Raw genomic sequence first — 21,863 nt, forward strand, 5'->3', positions numbered from 1 at the left:
CAGTGTGAAGTTTCCATTTTCCACATCGAATATCCTTGTGGATTCTGAGCAAGACTGACAATTTAGTGACTATTTGTACTAAATTGTAGGACAGTTTCATGTTGTAGACTTGTACCCACTAGAGCTGGATTAAGTCTGCCTAACCTAGTTTATCCACAGCCAGCAGCTGGAGGATTCTTTCATGATACCAGTCTTGGCTGGATTTGAATCAAAATTTTAGAGATGAAAGGACATCCATCTTTTGACTCTTATTTTCCACACAGCTGCTTTTAGGATAAATTTCATTAAAATAGTAACAAAAGTTGCAGTACTAGTATCTCTACTAGTGTCTGTGGTTGCAAATTACTGGGCTGGTAGTAAATCTAATTTTCCTACCACTATTGGGATTAAACCTGGAAACCAACCTTGTTCCTTTCCTGCTTGAATGAATAATTTATAGCCTAATCAAAGTGGTGAGGAAGATTTTGTGAAATGTGGCAGAGATGACACAACCTAAATACAGGTGTACTATGCACTATTCCTGGCCAAGAGAAAGTGCAGATGGTCTCTTTCCAGTCTTCTGCCAATGCTGCTGTTGAGCAGGCTAGTGATTTAGATTCAAATCCAGCCAGACTGATACTATGCTAGTCTTATTATTCTTCCTTTTTCTTCCAATTCCCCAAAAATCCTTACCTGTGGGGGAAAAACTGAATTTTCTTTCAGAACTCATACTTGATAATATGATGTATTTTGTGTATGGAATCACAGTGAACCTTTGTCTTACTGTCACATGTTACTGCCTATTTTCAGTCATGATACTCATGGTAGCTACAATACCAAAGCTCCCAACCTCCCCCTCTCTTCCTATTATCATGAAAACATGAATTCAGATCCAATCTTGATTTTAAATTTGGTTTCCTGCAGCAATAGGTTTCCCTGTCTTGGTCAGGTTCTTAATGAGACTGCATTAAAATCCCGATGGGTCAGTTAAGTTTCAGGATTGATGGTGCCCACAGAGATGGTCGCAGACTGGAGTAACCCATCTTCAAGCCTGAGATGGTGGGCCTGGTTGGAAAGGAGAGAAAATATTAAGAAAATCACACCAAAGAAAATCAAATGTTTTACTGGCAACTATCTTTACCCTTGTAATTACTCTACTTAACCCTTCTGATTGTTGCATTTATCAGTGAATTTGATGGTTTAAACTCCAATACTTGTATTTTAAGACAGATGTCTTGCCTGTGAATTTCCTACTGGTATGATACTGGCATTAATGCAATGTACAAATGTTAGGCCTGCCTTAACTCCAAAATGAAACCTTTGAACAGGCAACAAGGGTTGATGAGAAGATATATTCTTGCTGTCCCTTTTTTTCCTGCATTATTGTAGCAGTATAATTACTGAAGACATAGGACAAGCTGATGTGAGCTTCTCAAAGCCACATTGGTTGCAAGTGTAGACAAAATATGAAATCAACAATGATGAGATTTTTTTCAGCAAGATATATGTTTTTATTTGTAAATCTTTATTAATTGTTGTGGAGCTTTAGAAAAAGCTCCGTTTTATTATTTGCTAATGTGTTTCCCATGTTATACGCCATCTTTGACTGAGAGGTGACCAGCTCCCTGGTCTACCCCAGAATCAATCAGATGCACAAGAGTGACCTTCCTTTTGATTTTTGTTTCCCCTCTTTAGAGAAACACCTGTCCTTCACTCAGTGCATCCCCACAGCAGCATGTCTTCTCTTAAGAACTCGTCTTGTGGTAATCATGGGCATCACCAAGATGCCCCATCCATTTTACAGGATCTTGATTTTTTTTTTGTTTGGCTTGTAAAAAGGCCAATTCCTTTACAGATTCTCAATGGTCATCTGTGTTTCTGTTGATTACTGTCAGTTGGACCTCATTTGAGTTTCCAAAACAAGGGGCAAGCAGCATAAACATTGCCAGCATTTAGAAAGCAAAATTTTCTGTTGTTTTTTTCTGAAAGCGTGAAACCATTTCTAAGTAATGGTAAGACTCCAATTGTTAATCTTGTTTTAAAATGTTAGGTTAGAATACATTGCCAAATTATTTGATGATAGCCCTAGTGTAATAGTGAAAATATCAGCAGCTAATTGTGTCCACTGCTGTATTTCAAGTTCTGTGTTTGATTGCAGGATGCCAGTGCGGTTGTGAAGGATGAACTGGCCAGCACTGTTAGTGAAGACACAGGTTCAAGCATCAACCAAGAACCACAGGAACCCCAGAAGTTTCAAGAATCTTTTGCTCCCGGGAGCTCGCGAGAGTCCATCTGTGAAGAGGATGTCACCCTTGCCCTTAAAGAACTGGATGACAGATGTGAAGAGGAGGAGGCAGATCTTTCAGGACTTTCAAGGTAGTTCGTTATATATCACCGAGCTAAGAACAAGAGAAAAGATATCAAGTACAATTATTTCTTCCAGCCAGTACACTACTTTTTATTAGTATGTTTTGTACTGCCTGATTTTTAAAAGGAGCAAAGTGAAAGAGTAAGAGCCATGTCTTTACAAACCTAGTGCTGTAAATATATTGTTGTAGTTTGAATATTTGAAACTGATGGTAGGATTAGCAACAAACACTGTTCCAAAACCATTTTAAATCAAGATTACATGATGTGAACATGAGATTATATGGAGCTGATTATGTGGCATTAGGAACATGGAAACATAGAACAGGAGTAGGCCATTCAGCCCCTCAAGCCTGTTCTGCCATTCAGTGAGATCATGGCTGATCTGTATCCTAACTACATCCACCCGCCTTGGCTCCATATCCCTTAATACCTTTGGCTAGCAAGCATCTATCGATCTAAGATTTAAAATTATTAATTGAGCTAGCATCTACTACATTTTGTGGAAGAGAGTTTCACACTTCTATCACCCTTTATGTGAAGAAGTGTTTCCTAACTTCTCTGCTGAATGACCTGGCTCTGATTTTAAGGTTATGTCCCCTTGTCCCAGACTCCCCCACCAACGGAAAAAGTTTCTCTCTATCTACCCTATCAATTCCTTTCAAAATCCTGAAACCTCAATCAAATCACCCTTAGCCTGCTATATTCCAGGGAATACAAGCCTAGTTTATGTAATCTCTCCTCATAATCTAACCCTTGGAGTGCTGGTAACATTTTGGTGAAACTGCTCTGCACCCATTCCAAGGTCAATATATCCTTTCTAAGATGCGGTGCCCAGAACTGTACACAGTACTCCAGATGTGGTCTAACCAGGGCTTTGTATAGCTGGTGCAAAACTTCCTCCCTTTTATATTCTAGCCCTCTTGTTATAAAGGCTAACATTCCATTAGCCTTTTTGATTGTTTTGCACCTGACTACTTCATTTAAATGATCTGTGTACATGGATCCCTAAATCTCTTTGGATTTCCACTGTTTCACCATTTAAAAAAATACTCCGATCTATCCTTTTTTGCCCACTCACTTAATCTATCTTAATGTCTCTTTGTAATTTTATGCTCCCGTCTACACTAGTTTCTATGCCACCAATCTTTATGTCATCGGCAAACTTGGATATGTGGCTCTCTATTGTGTTATCTGAGTCATTAATAAATATAGTGAATAGTTGAGGCCCCAGCACAGATCCTTGTGGGACACCACTAGTCACTTCCTTCTAATTCGAGTACATACCCATTATCCCTACTTTCTATTTTACTATTGTAAACAATTTTACAACACCAAGTTATAGTCCAGCAATTTTATTTTAAATTCACAAGCTTTCGGAGACTTCCTCCTTCTATTTTATTCTATTCTATTTTACTGACTAACCAATCTCCTAATCTGCCTTCAATTCCATGAGTTTTAATTTTAGCTAACAGTCTCTCATGTGGAACCTTATTGAATGCCTTCTGGAAGTCCAAATAAATTATATCCACAGACATTCCCCCGTCTACTACTACAGTTACTTCCTCAAAAAATTCAATTAGTTTCATTAGATATGATCTACCTGTTACAAATTGGCTCTCTCTAATGAGCTCAAATTTCTCTAAGTGCTCAGTCACTCTGTCCTTAATTATATATTCCAATAACTTCCCCACAATAGATGTTAGATTAACAGGTCTATAATTTCCCTGGTTTCTCTCACCTTTCTTAAATAATGGAGTTACATTTGCAATTTTCCAATCTAAAGGGACAAATCCTGAATCGAGAGAACTTTGGAAGATTATGGCTAAAGCATCAGCAATTTCCTCACCTACTTCCTTTAAAACCCTGGGGTGGAAACCATCAGGACCTGGGGATTTGTCAGTCTTTAGAGCCATTACTTTTCCTAATATTGCTTATATTAACTTTAGTGAAAAGCAAAATACTGCAGATGCTGGAAATCTGAAATAAAACAGAAAATGCTAGAAATACTCAGCAAGTCTGGCAGTATCTGTGGAAACAGATGTTCTGACGAAAGGTTATCGACCTGAAACATTAAAACCGTTTCTTTCCCGTTCTGACGATAGGTCATCGACCTGAAACGTTAACTTTTCCACAGATGCTACTTGACTTGCTGAGTATTTCCAGTATTTTCTGTTTTTATTAACTTTAGTGAGTTTCAATCCTTGATTCATTGTTAGTTTCCCTGGAATGTCAGTTATATTATTCTCTCCCTCTACTGTGAAGACTGACACAAAGTAATTCTTCAACAAGTCTGCCATTTCTTTATTTTCATTTGCAATATACCTGCATCTGTTTTTAAAGGGCCCACATTATCCTTGACTACCCTTTTTCTTCAAATATAATTATAAAAACTTTTTGTGTTAATCTTGATATACCTTGCAAGTTTCTTTTCGTATTCTGTTTTTACAGCTCTTACTATCTTTTTTGTCTTCCTTTGTTGTTCATTATATCTCTCCCAGTCCCCTGGATCTACACTATTCTTTGCACTTTTGTATGCTCTTTCCTTTAGATTTATGTTATCTCTTACCTGTTTTATCGACCATGGTTATTTTATTTGGCAAGTAGAGCACTTTCCTCTTGGGGGTATATACTGGTCCTGTATTAAGTTTTATCCGATAACAGTCTTGACCAGTTTGCTGTCGTCAGTCTCTGTCTCATCCCATTAAAGTTAGCCGTACCAAAATCTAGAATCTTAGTAACTCCTTTTCAAACCTAACGTTGAATTTGATCACATTATGATCACTGTGAGATAAATGTTCCCTTACTGTTAGATTATTAACTAAGTCTAGTTCATTACTAAATCTAGTATGGCCTGCATGCTTGTTGGTTGTAGAACATATTGCTCCAGAAAACTATCTTGAATGCACTCAAGAAATTCACTACCTTTCCGACTTGAGTTACTCTGCTCTTCCCAATCTATATGAAAATTAAAGTCTCCTTTTGCTACTTTTGCTACAAGCCCCTCTAATCTCTGAATTAATACATTCTGCCACTTCATTGCTGCTGTCATGATTTGAGCCTCTAATTCACTCAATTTATTTCTTATACTCCCGTGCTTTAGTATATATAATTCTTATTTAGGCAAGAGATCCTAATCTGTCCTTCTGCCCTGTTGCTGTCTTTCTCATACCGTTTAACCTAACACGTTTCTTATTTGTCACTCCTTCTGTAACTACTTTAGTTATTTTAGTATTTTCTTCAAATGGAGTATCTATATCACTCTTTGTGACCTGAACTTTGATCTTATCCCTTTTATAAATCTTTAAACTATCATTTTTACTATTATTTTTGACTGAGCACCCCTCCATCATTTATTAGTTTAAAGTTCCTTTTACCACCCTATTTATCCTTTCCGCTAGGACCTTGGTCCCAGCCCGGTTCAGGTGCAGCCCATCCCAATGGTACTGCTCCCCCTGTCCCAGTACTGTGCCAGTACCCCATGAAATGGAACCCCTCTTTCCCACATCACTCCTTTTGTTTGATTATCACAGAATAAATGGCAATAAGAATCAACACAAGCTTTTTAAACTCATTGCAAACACGTGGCACAGTGATAACCGCCTTTTATACACTATATTCGCCATTGAAATAATCCATACGTGATCTTCAAAGTAATTTTGATTTTGCTTGGGTATTTGTAAAAGAAATAAGGTCATCTCAATTTATTTTCAGTATTTATAGTCATCAAAATATATGTTAACATTTATCCCATGCCAGTTCCCTTTCAAAGCAGTGCTTTATTCTGCTGGGTACAAAATCCCAAGTCATTATTCTGTAGATCTATTTAACATCTCGAATCAGAACAGAGCATTCGGAGGAAAGAAAAACTTTCCTGCTTCAGCAGCTTCAACCATTTTTTGAGCTATTTCCTGGAGATTTCTGTAACCGGGTGGTGTTTCACTTAATTCCTCATTATTCGTAAATACTCCACGTGCAAATGAATAAGCAGTCATCCAAAGAGGAAATCATAAGATATTGTCTCTTTAAGATTAAGTTTGCAAGGTAGCCTTGCAAGTTATATAATCCTATTGGGCGGTATATAAGTTTTTATTCTAGATTCCCGCCTCATTATCTTTCTCCAACCATCAGAATCAGTGTTCTACTGATGGGTGGAACATAGCTTAAAAATTGCTGTTGCGTGATACTTTGAGCAAATATGTTAGTAGTTAGCTTAGTGATTGTTTAGTCCGTGCAAGTCTTTTCCAAAAAGTTATTGCAATTTCCCTTCGTCGTTTCTATCCCGAATTCTCAGCATTGATCCTTCAGCTTCAGAGCAAGGTTGTTATTTTATACCATTATGTTTTTTGGTCAACCCATGCCGTTGCTCCAATAAAAGTATTTGTCCCAGGAGTCAGTTTTAGTCCCCGGAATTGCATCGCAGTCCTTTCCAGCAAAAGATGCATAACCTGCTCCAAAGTTTAGAAGAAAGGATGGCATTATTACTTAGTTTCCTACGTGAGGCCTCAGAATCCAGTTTGCATTTAAAGCATATGCAAAATGAATGCAACAAATAAACAAAAAAATTGAGTGTAGGAGTGTTGCCCATCTTTGGATCTCACAACTTCAAAAGTGATGATCAAACTAAAACCCCATGTCTACTCACAAAGTTGGGAAGAAGGACTTGATGTCATGTGCAGCCTTCTGTAACTCTCGTATACATTTTCAATAATGGCTGAACCAGAAATAGCCACTGTGCTATATTGCACCAGCAGAATGGCTCTTTCTTTCTCAGAGTATGAGTGTCAGTACTAAAACAGTCTCCCATTAAGGCATCTTGTTTGGTACTTGGTCCACAGGGTTTGGCTGTCAAACTCCTAAGCATGCAAGACTTGTTGCTGGATTCTTTGGGTTTACCTTCAAAGTATTGTTTTCTCTGCTTAGTCAGGCTCTAGATTTAATAGAAAGTTTATCTCCTTTGTCACAGATTCTAACACAAGGCAACAAAATTACAGGTCCCAAGTCTCCTTGGGGAGAGCCTCAGGCAGCAAGAACTCTTACATAAGAGCATAAGAAATAGGAACAGGAGTAGACCATTCGGCCCCTCGAGCCTGCTCCGCAATTCAATAGGATCATGGCTGATCTTCTGTCTCAACTCCACTTTCCTGCCCGATCCCCATATCCCTTGATTCCCTTAGTGTCCAAAAATTTATCGATCTCAATCTTGAATATATTCAACTACTGAGCATCCACAGGGGTAGAGAACACCAAAGATTCACAACCATCTGAGTGAAGAAATTTTTCCTCATCTCAGTCCTAAATGGCCGACCCATTATCTTGAGACTATGACCTCTAGTTCTAGACTCTCCAGCCAGGGGAAACAGCCTCTCAGCATCTAGCCTGTCAAGCCCTCTAAGAATTTTATACGTTTCAATGAGATCACCTCTCATTCTTCTAAACTCCAGGGAATATGGGCCCATTCTATTCAATCTCTCCTCATAGGACAACCCTCTCATCCCAGGAATCAATCTTGTGAGCCTTTGTTGCACCTCCTCTAAGGCAAGTATATCCTTCCTTAGGTAAGGAGACTAAAACTGTACACAGTACTCCAGGTGTTGTCTCACCAGAGCCCTATATAATTGCAGCAAGACCTCCTTGCTCTTATACTCCAACCCCCTTGAAATAAAGGCTAGCATACCATTTCCCTTCTTAATTGCTTGTTGTACCTGCATGTTAACTTTCTGTGGTTCGTGTACAAGGACACTCAAATCCCTGAACACCAACATTTCTTCATCTCTCACCTTTTAAAAAATATTCTGCTTCCTACCCAAAGTGGATAATTTCACATTTCCCTACACTATATTCCATCTGCCACCTTCTCGCCCACTCACTTAACCTGTCTATATGCCTTTGCAGCCTCTTTCCAACCTAGCATTGTATCATCAACAAACTTGGATACATTATACTCGGTCCCCTCATCTAAGTTATTGATATATATTGTAAACAGCTGAGGCCCAAGCACTGATCCTTGCAGCAGCCCACTAGTTACAACCTGCCAACCCGAAAATGACCCGTTTATTCCTACTCTCTGTTTTCTGTCTGTTAACCAGTCCTTGCTTATATATTACCCCCAATCCCATGAGCCCTGATCTTGTGTAACAACCTCTTGTGTGGCATCTTGTTGAATGCCTTTTGAAAATCCAAATATACTACATCCACTTCTTCCCCCTTATCTACCCTGCTAATTACAACCTCAAAAAACTAATAGATTTGTCAAACACGATTTCCCTTTCATAAAACCGTATGGACTCTGCCTAATCATATTATGATTTTCTAAGTGCCCTGTTACTACGTCTTTAATAATAGATTCTAGCATTTCCCTACTACTGATGTCAGGCTAACTGGCCTGTGGTTCTCTGTTTTCTCTCGCCCTCCTTTCTTGAATAGCAGGGCTACATTTGCTACCTTCCAATCCACGGTACCTTCTAGAAGGGTGGCTTTTAAAGAAAGGATTTACATTTCTATAGTGATTTTTACAACCTCAGGACGTCCCATAGTACCTCATAGCCAATTAAGTACTTTTGAAGTGTGGTCACTGTTTTAATGTAGGAAAACGTGGCAGAGAATTTCTGCACAACCAGGTTCCACAAACAGCAATGACCAGATAATGTGTTTTTTCGTGATATTGGTTGAAGGATAAATGTTAGCCAGAATACCAGGAGAATTCCCTGCTCTTCTTCAAATGAAGCCATTAGATCTTCTACATCCACCTGAGAGAGCAGACCAGGCCTCCGTTTATGTCTCATCCGAAAGATGGCACCTTCGACAGTACAGTGTTCCTTCAGTACTCCACTAAAGTATCAGTCTAGATTATGTTCTCAATTCTTGGAGTGAGCTGAGGTTAACATCATTTAGTTTTACTGCCTGAGTTAGTGACTGGAATAATGAAGAAACTTGCATCATATTATTGTACTTGTATTAGCTTACCTTTTGCAGGGGGCAGCGAATTGGTTTTGTTCCATGCAGTCTGTTTACCTATACCTTTCAGTTCCACCACATTTCAATACCTTGCACCTCAAGGCGTGTATTGGTTGAAGCAAGGTATTATAATATCCAATACAATGTGGAGGATCCCTGTGGTCACTCTGAAATTGAGGACATTTGCATCCTTAATCATTCAAAAGATTTGTTTTGGTGAATATAATACCTGCATTGCACTACAACTTGGTCTTGCACCCTACAAATTCTGTCACAAATATTACAGACCTCCCTTCATCCTCTGGTTTTCCAGAATTTCCTTGCTGATCTCTCGTATGGAACTCCAGTAAAGTGAGGAAAGCAGTCTGCTTATGACTGATCAGAATAGCAAACTACACTACTGAAGGAACATTATTTACTCTGCCTATTGCAGATTTGTCCATTTTATTCAACATTTGAACAAAGAATCACAAGCATGCTATCCAGGGCTCGAGGCCTCTGCCTCCTGATGGAGTCCGAAAGATTCAGTGCTTTAGGGAAAGGGTAGTAGATATGGGGAAATATGCAGCTGAGGATAGCAAGATTGAGGCACAGTGCTATTTGTAGATCCTGGGGTTGATAGCAATGGTTATTTATAAGGTAAAAACTACAGTTTAAATTTTTATGATTCCTGTATTGTGACTGCATTGAAATCAAGACTCATTGCATCGCTTCTTGCTCTACAGCATTCTTTGAGGATCTCAAAAGTATGGAACTCCTCCTCTCCCTCTGCCTTCCTAGGCTTGGTTGCACCTAAACACTACTGTTTGATTGTCTCTTTGCGTACTCTTTTTCAACCTTGGTGATGTCCTGAACTATTGGCCTTGGAGAGATTTATTATAAAATTGCTGCAGCCATTAGATGAGAACGTTTGATGTTTGGCATCAAATGCCTCACAGAAAGCCTTCCTGTTTTATGTGAAGCTCAAATAGAAAACCCCGGCCAGTTAAGAATAAAATTTACACCATTTTCTCAATGCCGTTGTTAAGTGCTTATTCTGCTCTGCACCAACTGAACTGATAGAAGCTGGTTATGTTACTGCTTTGTTCTGGAATCATTCATCCTTGTCATCCTGCGCTTTTATTCTGTTCAGTTATTTAATCACGTCATCTTTTCTGAGCAATGTGAAGGATAAAGAGAAGAAGTGATTAACCTCAATAGATACAGCAGGTGCAATGAGATAATTCACTCTTTCTGAGTAAAATGAAAAAAGTGATTGATACGTCAATTAACAGTAGAAGATAGATGGCCGAGTGGAGATCTTAAGGAACTTCACAAATGTGAACTCCATTAAATTGATTGTGCTTGTAAATGGACATCTTTTGATGCATCCAACCTCTTGAAATAGGCCCTACTTAAGATAATTAAAAATACTGTCTACGACAGCATAAGATCTTGTGACTTTTCCAAGAGAAAACATTCCACATAGTGCAGGCAGCTACGTCCATATGCAGATAATCTGCCAGCAAACGTATAGTTGCTGTTCGACTGTACTTAAAACAAAGTGCTGCTTAACATTTGTAGAAATGTTATCTGCACTCAGTAGGAACAGTCTCAGATATATTTATTCTGCATGTTTTGTAAGAATTTTCAGTAAATTTGAACAGTGAGTATATTCTTTTTATAAATTATTATGATTTATTATAGTGGGTAGATTTGTTCCATTTTCTAGCTTTCTTTGGAATTAAAAGATACGTTGGCAAGAAAAACAAAAATCATATTCAGTTCACAGAAAATCTTTTCAACAGCGATTCTGGTTTAAGAATAATTTAATCGGTTTATTGATTTTACCAGTGGTAAAAGATTCTGTGAACTAATATATAATTGCTGCGTTGTTCTGATTAAATATAAATGAGGAATGTTACAACTAATAAGATTTGTTTGGGCTGAAATTAAAATATGCTCTCTGACCTGTAACATTATTGCCACTTGCTACAGTGTGCATTACTCCTTTGAGGATTTCAGTGGTATTTCTGCACCAAAACAAAAAAAAATCAGTTTCTCTTTCAGAGAATGCTCTGAAGAGTCCGTGGTTGTGTTCGCTCCTCAAATGGTACTTAATAATATTTAATATCAAGAATGCTTCTGCAGGGATTCTATATGATTATATGTGCACCTATAGGAAAAGCTACAAAAGAAAATGCATATTCAAAGGATTCATAACTAATTGCAAACTGTAACGCTGCAATCATGAATTAAGGAATGTATCTTGCATACATGTCTCCCATCCCTTTTTAGAGCTCCTTGCACCCCTGAATCGCAGTACTGTCGTCTTTTAAGCTGGACAAGTGGGATGGCCTAGAGCATGGACTTGTCCATGACTAGTGTCCATATTATAAGCTAACTGAGGTATGCTGAAGGGTGGGACTAGACCTGGCACTTTTTTCTGAGTTAAAATGTCAGCTGAGGTCAGGTTTCAAACTGATCACCCCCTCTAATTTGATGATGGAGTGTTTTAATAGTTGCAAGCTGCCAAGAGAAATCTATTTATTGAAGTTAATCCTTTTTGAGTTATGCTAAAGAAACTACCAAAGGACGACAGCAGTATCATAGACCTGCAAGTGCTGATTTTAGTTTTAGCATTTCTGTTGAGACGTTAATAAAATGTTTTCCAGAACAGTGTCAACCATATTATTCTACAATCCATGTGATGAAAACTTTTGTACCTCTGTATTGGCTTGTAAAACAAATGCAGGAAAAAATGCTGCTTATAAACTTGAACTATTGAAGAAAAAATAATCAAACATTAAATTTCCAGCACAGCACTGTTTTCCAGTATAATCATAAAAGTATATTGTAATGAGGCTTTGGGATTATAATGTGAAGCATTAGTGATGTTGATTTTCCATACACCCATTGTACCAGCAACTAAAATGAATATAGAGATAGTTTCCCACCTAATTTAGATCTTTTGCTTTGAGCATCTTCTCTGTTTCCTTTTCAGTCAAGACGAGGGAGACCAGGAAGGGTTTCCTGAGATTCAAGCTTCACCACCACCTTCACCCTTCCTCTCTGCTATCTTGTCTGCTTTCCAACCAGTGGCTTATGAGGATGAGGAGGAAGCCTGGCGTTGCCATGTCAACCAGATGCTGTCAGACACAGATGGATCCTGTGCTGTGCATACATTTCATGTGTTCTCTAGATTGTTTCAGGTCAGTGGTCGCCTTTTAGTTACTATATATAGAGTTTTTTTGAGGAGGTGACTGATATGGTGGATTCAGGAAATACAGTTGATGTATATATGAAGTTTGCTTTACTCCCTTATTAAAGTTGTTGAAACTGACTAAGTCAGTTGGAAGATTCTAATTGCTGACATCCTATATGTCATCCATAAGTAATGGTGATATAAAGATGATATTGATATGAAAATAGACTGGGCTATCTTGGCGCAAATGCAACAAGTTTAATCTCAGAAAGTCAGAGACTCTTGAACAAAAGTAAAATTAAAAGTGTTTTCAAAATATATCAAGACCTTCCCTTCAGCACTGTTTTTGGAAAATTTACAAATTGTTCTGGCAAGAGTTACGTTATGGGGAAGAAATTTAAGATTTCTCCATTTTGAGAGGCAAAAGGACTGCGTTGTTTGCAGTATATCCAAGCCTGTTTTATGTCAAGTGATTACTGTACGCAACAGAGATGCAGCAGGCTCAATGAGTGGCATTCTCTAATCCTTTTGTAGTATCGCTCATTAAGGCAGAAATAACAACAACATACATTTACATAGTACCTTTAACGTAAAAAAATGTCCCACGGTGCTTCATTGAAGCGTAATCAGCCAAAAAATGGATGCCAAACCAAAGGAGGAGAAATTAGGAGGGGTGTCCAAAGCTTGGTCAGAGAGATGGGTTTTGAAGAGGATTTTAAAGGAGAAGAGGAAGGTGGAGAAGTTTAGGGAGAGAATTCCAAGAGTAGGGCCTAGATGGCTGAAGGCACGGCTGCGAATGATGCAGCGAAGGAAGGGGGAAGCATGGGAGGCAAAAGCCGAAAGGAGAGAGTTCTGGGGAGTTTGAAGGGTTGGAGGAGGCTATGGAGGTAGGGAGGGACGAGGCCATGAAGAGATGTAAACATGAAGATGAGATTTTAAATTGGAGGCATTGGGGGAGCAGGAGCCAATGTAGGTTAACAAGGACAGGAGTGATGGGTGAGCGGGACTTGATGCATGATCGGATGAGCTGACGTTTACGGAGGGTAGAGAATGGGATGCTGGCCAGAAGAGCAGTAGAGTAGGAGAGTCTGGTGATAACGGCATGAATAAGAGTTTCAGTAGCAGATGGACTAGGACAGGCATCGTTACTGAGGTGGAAGTAGATGGTCAATGTGATGGAGAGAATATGGGGTCAGAAGCTCAGCTCGGGGTCAAATAGGATGCCGAGGTTGCGAACAAACTGGTTCAGCCTTTGACAGTGGGAAGGAATTGGTGGCGAGGATACAGAGTTTGTGGTGGGGGCCAAAGGTGATGACTTTGTTCCAGTGTTTAACTGGAGGCAATTGCGACTCATCGAAGACTGGATTTTGGACGAGCAATCTGATAACTTGGAAGCTGTGGAGGAGCTGAGGGAGGTGGTGGAGAAATAGAGCTGGGTGTCATCAGCATACATGTAGAAGCTGACCCCATGTATTTGGGTGATATCGCCATGGGGCAACATGTAGTTGAGGAAGAAAAGGGGACAAGGATAGATCCTTAGGGTACTCCAGAGGTAACAGTGTGGGGTGGGAAGAGAAGCCATTGCTAAAAATGCTCTGGCAATGATCAGATAGGTAAGAGTGGAACCAACCAAAGGTAGTCCCACTAAAGTGGACAACGGAGGAGGGTTGTTGGAGGAGGACGATGTGGTTGACTGTGTCAGAGACTGCAGAGGTCGGAAAGGACGAGGACGTGGGGAAAGGGGGAATGCAGCAGAGGCAGTTGACTGGATGGTCCCCATCATGGTGACAAAGAAGCTCCTTGCACTTGTTGGAAGTGAGGGTGGGGGAAGAGGTTTAAGGAGACAGTTGGTAGCGCAGAAAAAAGCCAGAGGTTATTTTTGCTATCTAGGATGGCCCTGGAGTAGTGAGCTGGTTTAGCAGAGGAGAGTGAGGCCCAATAGTGCTCGATGTGGTCCAACCAGATCTAATGATGGATGGCTAAACCAGTTGTGTGCCACCTGATTTACACTGTTTAACATTGCTTTGAAGCCAAAACCACTTTGTACCGATGCTAAACTGTAAGTGCATCCTAAGACATCTGATATACATAAACTTTTGCTGGTGTGAAAATTTGTTTAATCAAAATATATTTTCGGGTCAAGGCAAAATTGATGTTGACTGCTGGTTGCTCATTTCTACAGAACATTCAGAAAAAATTCTGTGCCATTACTCATGATTCAGTCAGTCATTTGGGGGACAGTCTGCAGAGGATTGGGTCGAAGTTCAAAAGCTCATTGGAAGTAATGATGATGTGTTCAGATTGCCCGACTGTCTTTGTGGATGCTGAAACTGTAAGTTTTAGACTTTGCCTACAATAAAGCTCGTAACAATTGTATAAAAGTGGTATAAACTAATTTACATATAAATGACTGATTTTAATACATTCATTAATAACAATTTCAATCATAAGGCTGTGTTCCAGAAAATTTATATAGCATTTCTTAAAAATAATGCTTCAAGGCTAGTTCATAAATCGGGTAGGGTAGCATAGTGGTTATGTTACTGGACTAGTAATCCGGAGTCATGAGTTCAAATCCTGCCACGGCAGCTGGGGAATTTAAATTCAATTAACTAAATAAAATCTGGAGTTAAAAAAAAACTAGTATCACTAATGGTGGCCATGAAACTACCGGATTGTCGTAAAAACCCATCTGGTTCACTAATGTCCTTTAGGGAAGGAAACCTGCCATCCTCACCCAGTCTGGCCTAAATGTGACTCCAGACCCACAGCAATGTGGTTGATTCTTAATTAGCCTCTGAAATGGCCTAGCAAGCCACTCAGTTGTAAAACCTCGCTAAAGAAAGTCATAATAAGAATAAAACCGGACGGACCACCACCAGGCACCGGACAAAGGCAAACCAAGCCCAGTCGACCCTGCAAAGTCCTCCTCACTAATATCTGGGGACTTGTGCCAAAATTGGGAGAGCTGTCCCACAGACTAGTCAAGCAACAGCCTGACATAGCCGTACTCACAGAATCATACCTTTCAGCCAACGTCCCAGACTCTTCTATCACAATCCCTGGGTATGTCCTGTCCCACCGGCAGGACAGACCGACCAGAGGTGGCGGTACAGTGATATACAGTCAGGAGGGAGTGGCGGATTGCGGACCCCATGAAATCTCCTGGCATCAGGTCAAACATGGGCAAGGAAACCTCCTGATGATTACCACCTACCGTCCTCCCTCACTGATGAATCAGTCCTCCTCCATGTTGAGCACCACTTGGAGGAAGCACTGAGGGTAGCAAGGGCACAGAATGTACTCTGGGTGGGGGACTTCAAAGTCCATCACCAAGAGTGGCTCGGTAGCACCACTACTGACCGAGCTGGCCGAGTCCTGAAGGACATAGCTGCCAGACTGGACCTGCGGCAGGTGGCGAGCGAACCAACACGAGGGAAAAACCTACTTGACCTGGTCCTCACCAATCTACCTGTCGCAGATGCATCTGTCCATGACAGTATTGGTGGGAGTGACCACCGCACAGTCGTCGTGGAGATGAAGTCCCATCTTCGCACTGAGGACACCATCCAATGTGTTGTGTGGCACTATCACCGTCCTAAATAGGATAGATTCACTACGGATCTCGCAGCTTAAAACTGGGCATCCACGAGGCGCTGTGGGCCAGCAGCAGCAGAATTGTATTCCGGCACAATCTGTCACCTCATGGCCCGGCATATTCCTCACTGTACCATTACCAACAAGGCAGGGAATCAACCCTGGCTCAATGAGGAGTGCAGAAGAGCATGCCAGGAGCAGCACCAGGCATACCTAAAAATGCCAACCTGTTGAAGCTACATCTCAGTACTACATGCATGCTAAACAGCGGAAGCAACATGCTATAGCTAAGTGATCCTACAACCAACGGATCAGATCAAAGCTCTGCAGTCCTGCCACATCTAGTCGTGTATGGTGGTGGACAATTAAACAACTAACAGTAGGAGGATCCCCACCATCACAGAAGCCAGTCTTCAGCCAATTCGATTCACTCCACGTGATATCAAGAAACGGCTGAGTGCACTGGATATAGTGAAGGCTATGGACCTCGACAACATCCCAGCTGTAGTGCTGAAGACTTGTGCTCCAGAATTAGCCACGCCTCTAGCCAAACTGTTCCAGTACAGCTACAACACTGGCATCTACCTGACAATGTGGAAAATTGCCCAGGTATGTCCTGTCCACAAAAAGCAGGACAAATCCAATCCGGCCAATTACCGCCCCATCAGTCTACTCTCAATCATCAGCAAAGTGATGGAAGGTGTCCTCGACAGTGCTATCAAGCGGCACTTACTCACCAAGCGGCACTGCTCACCGATGCTCAGTTTGGGTTCCGCCAGGACCACTCGGCTCCAGACCTCATTACAGCCTTGGTCCAAACATGGACAAAAGAGCTGAATTCCAGAGGTGAGGTGAGAGTGACTGCCCTTGACATCAAGGCAGCATTTGACCAAGTGTGGCACCAAGGAGCCCTAGTAAAATTGAAGTCAATGGGAATCAGGGGGAAATCTCTCCAGTGGCTGGAGTCATACCTAGCACAAAGGAAGATGGTAGTGGTTGTTGGAGGCCAATCATCTCAGCCCCAGGACATTGCTGCAGGAGTTCCTCAAGGCTGTGTTCAAGGCGCAACTATCTTCAGCTGCTTCATCAATGACATTCCCTCCATCACAAGGTCAGAAATGGGGATGTTCGCTGATGATTGCACAGTGTTCAGTTCCATTCGCAACCCCTCAGATAATGAAGCAGTCCGTGCCCGCATGCAGCAAGACCTGGACAACATCCAGGCTTGGGCTGATAAGTGGCAAGTAACATTCGCACCTGACAAGTGCCAAGCAATGACCATCTCCAACAAGAGAGAGTCTAACCACCTCCCCATGACATTCAACGGCATTACCATTGCCGAATCCCCCACCATCAACATCCTGGGGGTCACCATTGACCAGAAACTTAACTGGACCAGCCATATAAATACTGTGGCTACAAGAGCAGGTCAGATGCTGGTTTTCTGTGGCGAGTGACTCATCTCCTGACTCCCCAAAGCCTTTCCACCATCTACAAGGAACAAGTCAGGAGTGTGATAGAATACTCTCCACTTACACAAATTTTCTGCTTATTTTCTTACAGCTTGTCTCATGTGGTCTGTTGGAGACATTGAAGTTTAGTGTGTTAGAGCTACAAGAACATTTGGATACCTACAACGCCAAAAGGGAGGGAGCTGAGCAGGTGAGCCCTCCTACAATTTACATTTGCACTTTGTTTTGATTTATGTATGCCAATCTTTATAGAGTCAGACTGGCACTGATGTCCAGATAAAGTATTTGAGAAATGTGAAACAGTTAAAAACAACTTAATACTGCAGTTTCCTCACACTACTCTTTCCTCTACTCAGTAACTTTAAGAGAACTTTAAGGCCCCTTTGGTGTCCTACATTAGATATTTTTTAAAAATTACTCCATCATTACTAAATAACAGTCATGGTGTAACCTAATACTTGGGATCACATTTGTTCCACTGCACCCCAATGGAGTTGTGACATTGTGAAGACGTGCTCCACTTCTTTTAGACCTCTAAATATTGGGAATATAAAGTTGAATAAAAACAACTTTCTTAAAATTTGCTAAACCCTACATAGCAGAATACTTGATTTTTGTTTATACATTTTACTCTGCCTGTACCTCGGAAAAACTGCACAATCCGCTCCTTTGTGTGGGTACAACTGGAGCCATTTCAGATTAGATTACCAATTATTTCTTGGTTTTACTTTTATTCACAGCTTGCACTACATGCCGAGTCGTTTGGGTTACTGACTGATATCAGTTAGATTGAAACATGTTGACAGGCTTGATTCTAGAGCTTCGTCAGACTTTCTCCTTAGTTTGAAAGAAGGAAAATAGCTTGTTACTGGAGAAGTCTTAAAATTATTAATAAGGATTGCCAACTTGCAGATCATGTGCATGCTCCATACTTTGTGTGGTAGGTGTACCATCTTTAGTTTCCAATAGACAAATGCACTTATTGGCAAACAGAAGTGATACCAAGGAATATAAGTTATTTCTATAATCCCACTCACCCAATCAGAAGCCGCTCTTGAAGGGAGTGCCGATTGTAGATGGGACTAGAAGATTTTAGTCCTGATGGTGTCTTGAGTTCAGCTCCTTGCTGGGAGCACAGGAGTGCAGAATTAACCCTTAGTACGGAGCTGCAAACAGAGATTCCATTTTAAACAGTAATTTTTCAGGACAACAAAGGTGTATGTTAACAAGTTCATTTTGCAAAGATTTGCTATTGGTTCTGTATAATATTAGACAGGTGATATGTAAACCACAAATTTTAAAATGGTAACTATGCAATATATTTAATTAAGTCTATAACAGAGGAATTGATATTTTTGCAGTTACAATGAAGAAAATGAATCCTGTAAATCCAATTAGTTTCTGTAGTTTAGAAATGTAGGTAGTTGCTGCTTACCTGTTTTAAAAAGATAACAGGCTGGAAGCAAAATTGGTACCAGAGTTCTTGAAATTGTGCACACCTTATGAGAAGGAACCATTCACAATGTCAGCTGGCATGGAGACAAGGAAGGAAAGTTGGATAGTCAGGAGTTTAGTGGGAATGGGGTCAAAGGAGTAGGAACTAGATCTCATGGATGAGATTAGAGTGGGAGGGAAGATGAGGGGAAAGTACAAAGAGACAGGAGAGGTTCATGGCTAGAGTGGGAGGGGGCTGGGGAGGAAGGCTTTCGGAGCAGGCAAAGAGGGGAAAGCAATGGAGAAAGCTGAATGGATGTTTTGCAATCTTGTTAACAAAAGAGATCCAACAGTCCCCTGCACTTGTTAGAGATGAGGATAGAAGGACAGAAGAAGTGGCAAGTCCAGGGGTGAGGAGAGTTTCGACAGGATAGGAGGGTGGTGAATTCGGAGGAGAGCACAAAAGGGAGCTGATGGAAATTATAATTGATGAAGAGCAGGAGTCGCTTGGTACAAAAACTGAGGGAAGAAAGAAGGGAGGATATTTTCAGAGAGGAACTTGGAGTGAGGTGGTAGACCACGAGGATTTTAAAGGAGAGTCATGAGATGTTTGAAGAAGGAGAAGGTGTCGAGCAGTAAGGAAGAGACCAAGGCAAAATAGTTCTTTTTAATGGGCAAAAAATCCACTGGGTAATGAAAGTAATTTGAATGCTGACTTTTTCTAGTAATTTCACTGTAACATATTGCATTTTAAATGTTTCACTGAGACAAACCATATACTGGAGTGAAATTGTGATACTTCCACTTTACACTTACTTTTTTGGCTGACAAATTGGAAGAAATGTCTTGTATGTTGCACACCAGTAGCGTGGTAGGAATTCCATTCAATAAATGTTAATTAACAATCAAATTTGGATATTTTCTTTGCTAGAACTGAGTAATTTGTATTTTGATCAGCTGGGGTAGAAAATAATATATTTGGAACAAGGTAACTTGGGGGTATATTAGGAATTGAAGAGTAGTGTGACATGTCTGTGTAGACTACGCATCTCATTGCTTTGTAACACTGGCTCAGTTGATAGCTTATAAAATGTGAAGGATATTTGGCCTTAATCTTTTTGAAACAGAATTATGTCTGCCTATTTTCAAAATTGACAAAAATTGGCACGCCATGGAAAAATCTACAAGTTGGAATGAAGCATTAAGTCACACACAATCAGGAATGAAAAATAAAACACATTTGTGTTTGTGCAGAGCCTTTTTAGTTCCCGTTTTAATCATCCAATATACAAGGTACATCCGCTCTCTTTAGATAAAGACCCAAGCGGTCAGATGGGTGGTTTGTGAGTTCAGCAGTTAGAGATATTACTGAGTCACTGTGACTAAACATTGCTGTAGTTTTTTAAGATACTGTTGTGCAAATATTGGTTAATGTTAACTCATAAGTATAACATTTTATTGCTTGATTTTAACATATAAAGAGGCTAGGTCAAATCAGAAGTGATTGTAGATTTAATACTCTTACATGAGCAGTTATTTGTGGATTTTTGCAGGTTCTTTTCTGGATCTTGTATTTAGAATATTTATAAACAGAATAAAGAAGGATACTTCTAGAAATATTGTAAATTTGCTGATACCAAATTATTGCAATCATGAAAAATTTAACAGTTTTGGAATATTGTGTGCCATTTTGAATACCATACCTTCAAGGGACAAGGATGATTCCATGATTTAGGACTCTTAAGTTAAGAAGAGAGCTGAATTTGTTTCCACGGGAATTTAGACTTCAATTACAGAACTAGAGAACATAAGTTTAAAAAAAAGTATAAAGGATCAAATGACTAGAACTTTAGAAATTTCAAGAAATGTCCTCTCCTTCCATTGCCAATAGAGCAGTGGATTCATCCCAGCAAAAGAAAGTTAATGCTGTCTTGATTAATCCCTTTTAAAAAGAGTTGAATAAATAACTGGTCAAGAACAAGATTGAAGATTTTGAGGTAAATATTGACATTGATGATCAAATACTCCACAGCAACATGTTGCTGGAAACATAGTTGGTTGGCATCGTGAGAAGCATTGAAATCTTGAAGCTTTGCCCAATGGCTTCAGAAGTTGAAATATTAAATCATCTTGAGGATTTCAATTTTGTTTCACTTGCCTCACCAAGGACTCAGTGAGACGTGAAGAATCCATGATGTGGCAAATTGTGGATGGAGAATATTGGACTTTTCGGTCTTGGGGAAAAAAAGACAACTAAGAGGAGACCTCCTAGAAGTACCTAAGATAGTAAACTGTATAGAAAAGATAAATCTAGAGCACTACTTCAAAGTAAACGGATACTAATAAAAGGGACGACAGGTGAATGTCAAATCTAGAACAGATTTCAAGGCTTTGAAGAGGGTGCAGAGGAGATTTACCAGAATGATACCAGGGATGAGCGACTTCAGTTATGTGGAGAGACTAGAGAAGCTGGGATTTTTCTCCTTACAGCAGAGAAGGTTAAGGGGAGATTTAATAAAGGTGTTCAAAATTATGAGTGGTTTTGATAGAGTAAATAAAAAGATACTGTTTCCACAGGTGGGTGAGTTGGTAACCAGAGGATACAGATTGAAAATAATTGGCAAAAGAGCCAGAGGGGAAATTAGGAGAATTATTTTTTTTATTCATTCATGGGATGTGGGTGTCGCTGGCAAGGCCAGCATTTATTGCCCATTCCTAATTGCCCTTGAGAAGGTGGTGGTGAGCCGCCTTCTTGAACCACTGCAGTCCGTGTGGTGAAGGTTCTCCCACAGTGCTGTTGGGTCAAAATCCTGGAACTCCCTACCTAACGATGATGAAGGAACGGCGATATATTTCCAGGTCGGGATGGTGTG

The 21,863-nt window shown here is 40.2% G+C and overlaps 1 protein-coding gene across 19 annotated transcripts in view; it reads left to right on the forward strand.

Moving 5' to 3' along the window:
* fryl (furry homolog, like) overlaps window positions 1–21,863 on the forward strand; it is a 450,071-nt gene that overhangs the window by 380,658 nt on the left and 47,550 nt on the right. For all 19 annotated transcript variants that reach the window (XM_067987951.1, XM_067987806.1, XM_067987858.1 and 16 more), the window contains 4 exons: window positions 2,138–2,355; window positions 12,287–12,494; window positions 14,670–14,819; window positions 17,648–17,746. In XM_067987951.1, coding sequence (XP_067844052.1) covers window positions 2,138–2,355; window positions 12,287–12,494; window positions 14,670–14,819; window positions 17,648–17,746 — 675 coding nt within the window. The remainder of the gene's footprint in view (window positions 1–2,137; window positions 2,356–12,286; window positions 12,495–14,669; window positions 14,820–17,647; window positions 17,747–21,863) is intronic.

This window comes from Heptranchias perlo, chromosome 1 (genome assembly GCF_035084215.1).
Source record: "Heptranchias perlo isolate sHepPer1 chromosome 1, sHepPer1.hap1, whole genome shotgun sequence".
Taxonomy (NCBI): Eukaryota; Metazoa; Chordata; class Chondrichthyes; order Hexanchiformes; family Hexanchidae; genus Heptranchias; species Heptranchias perlo.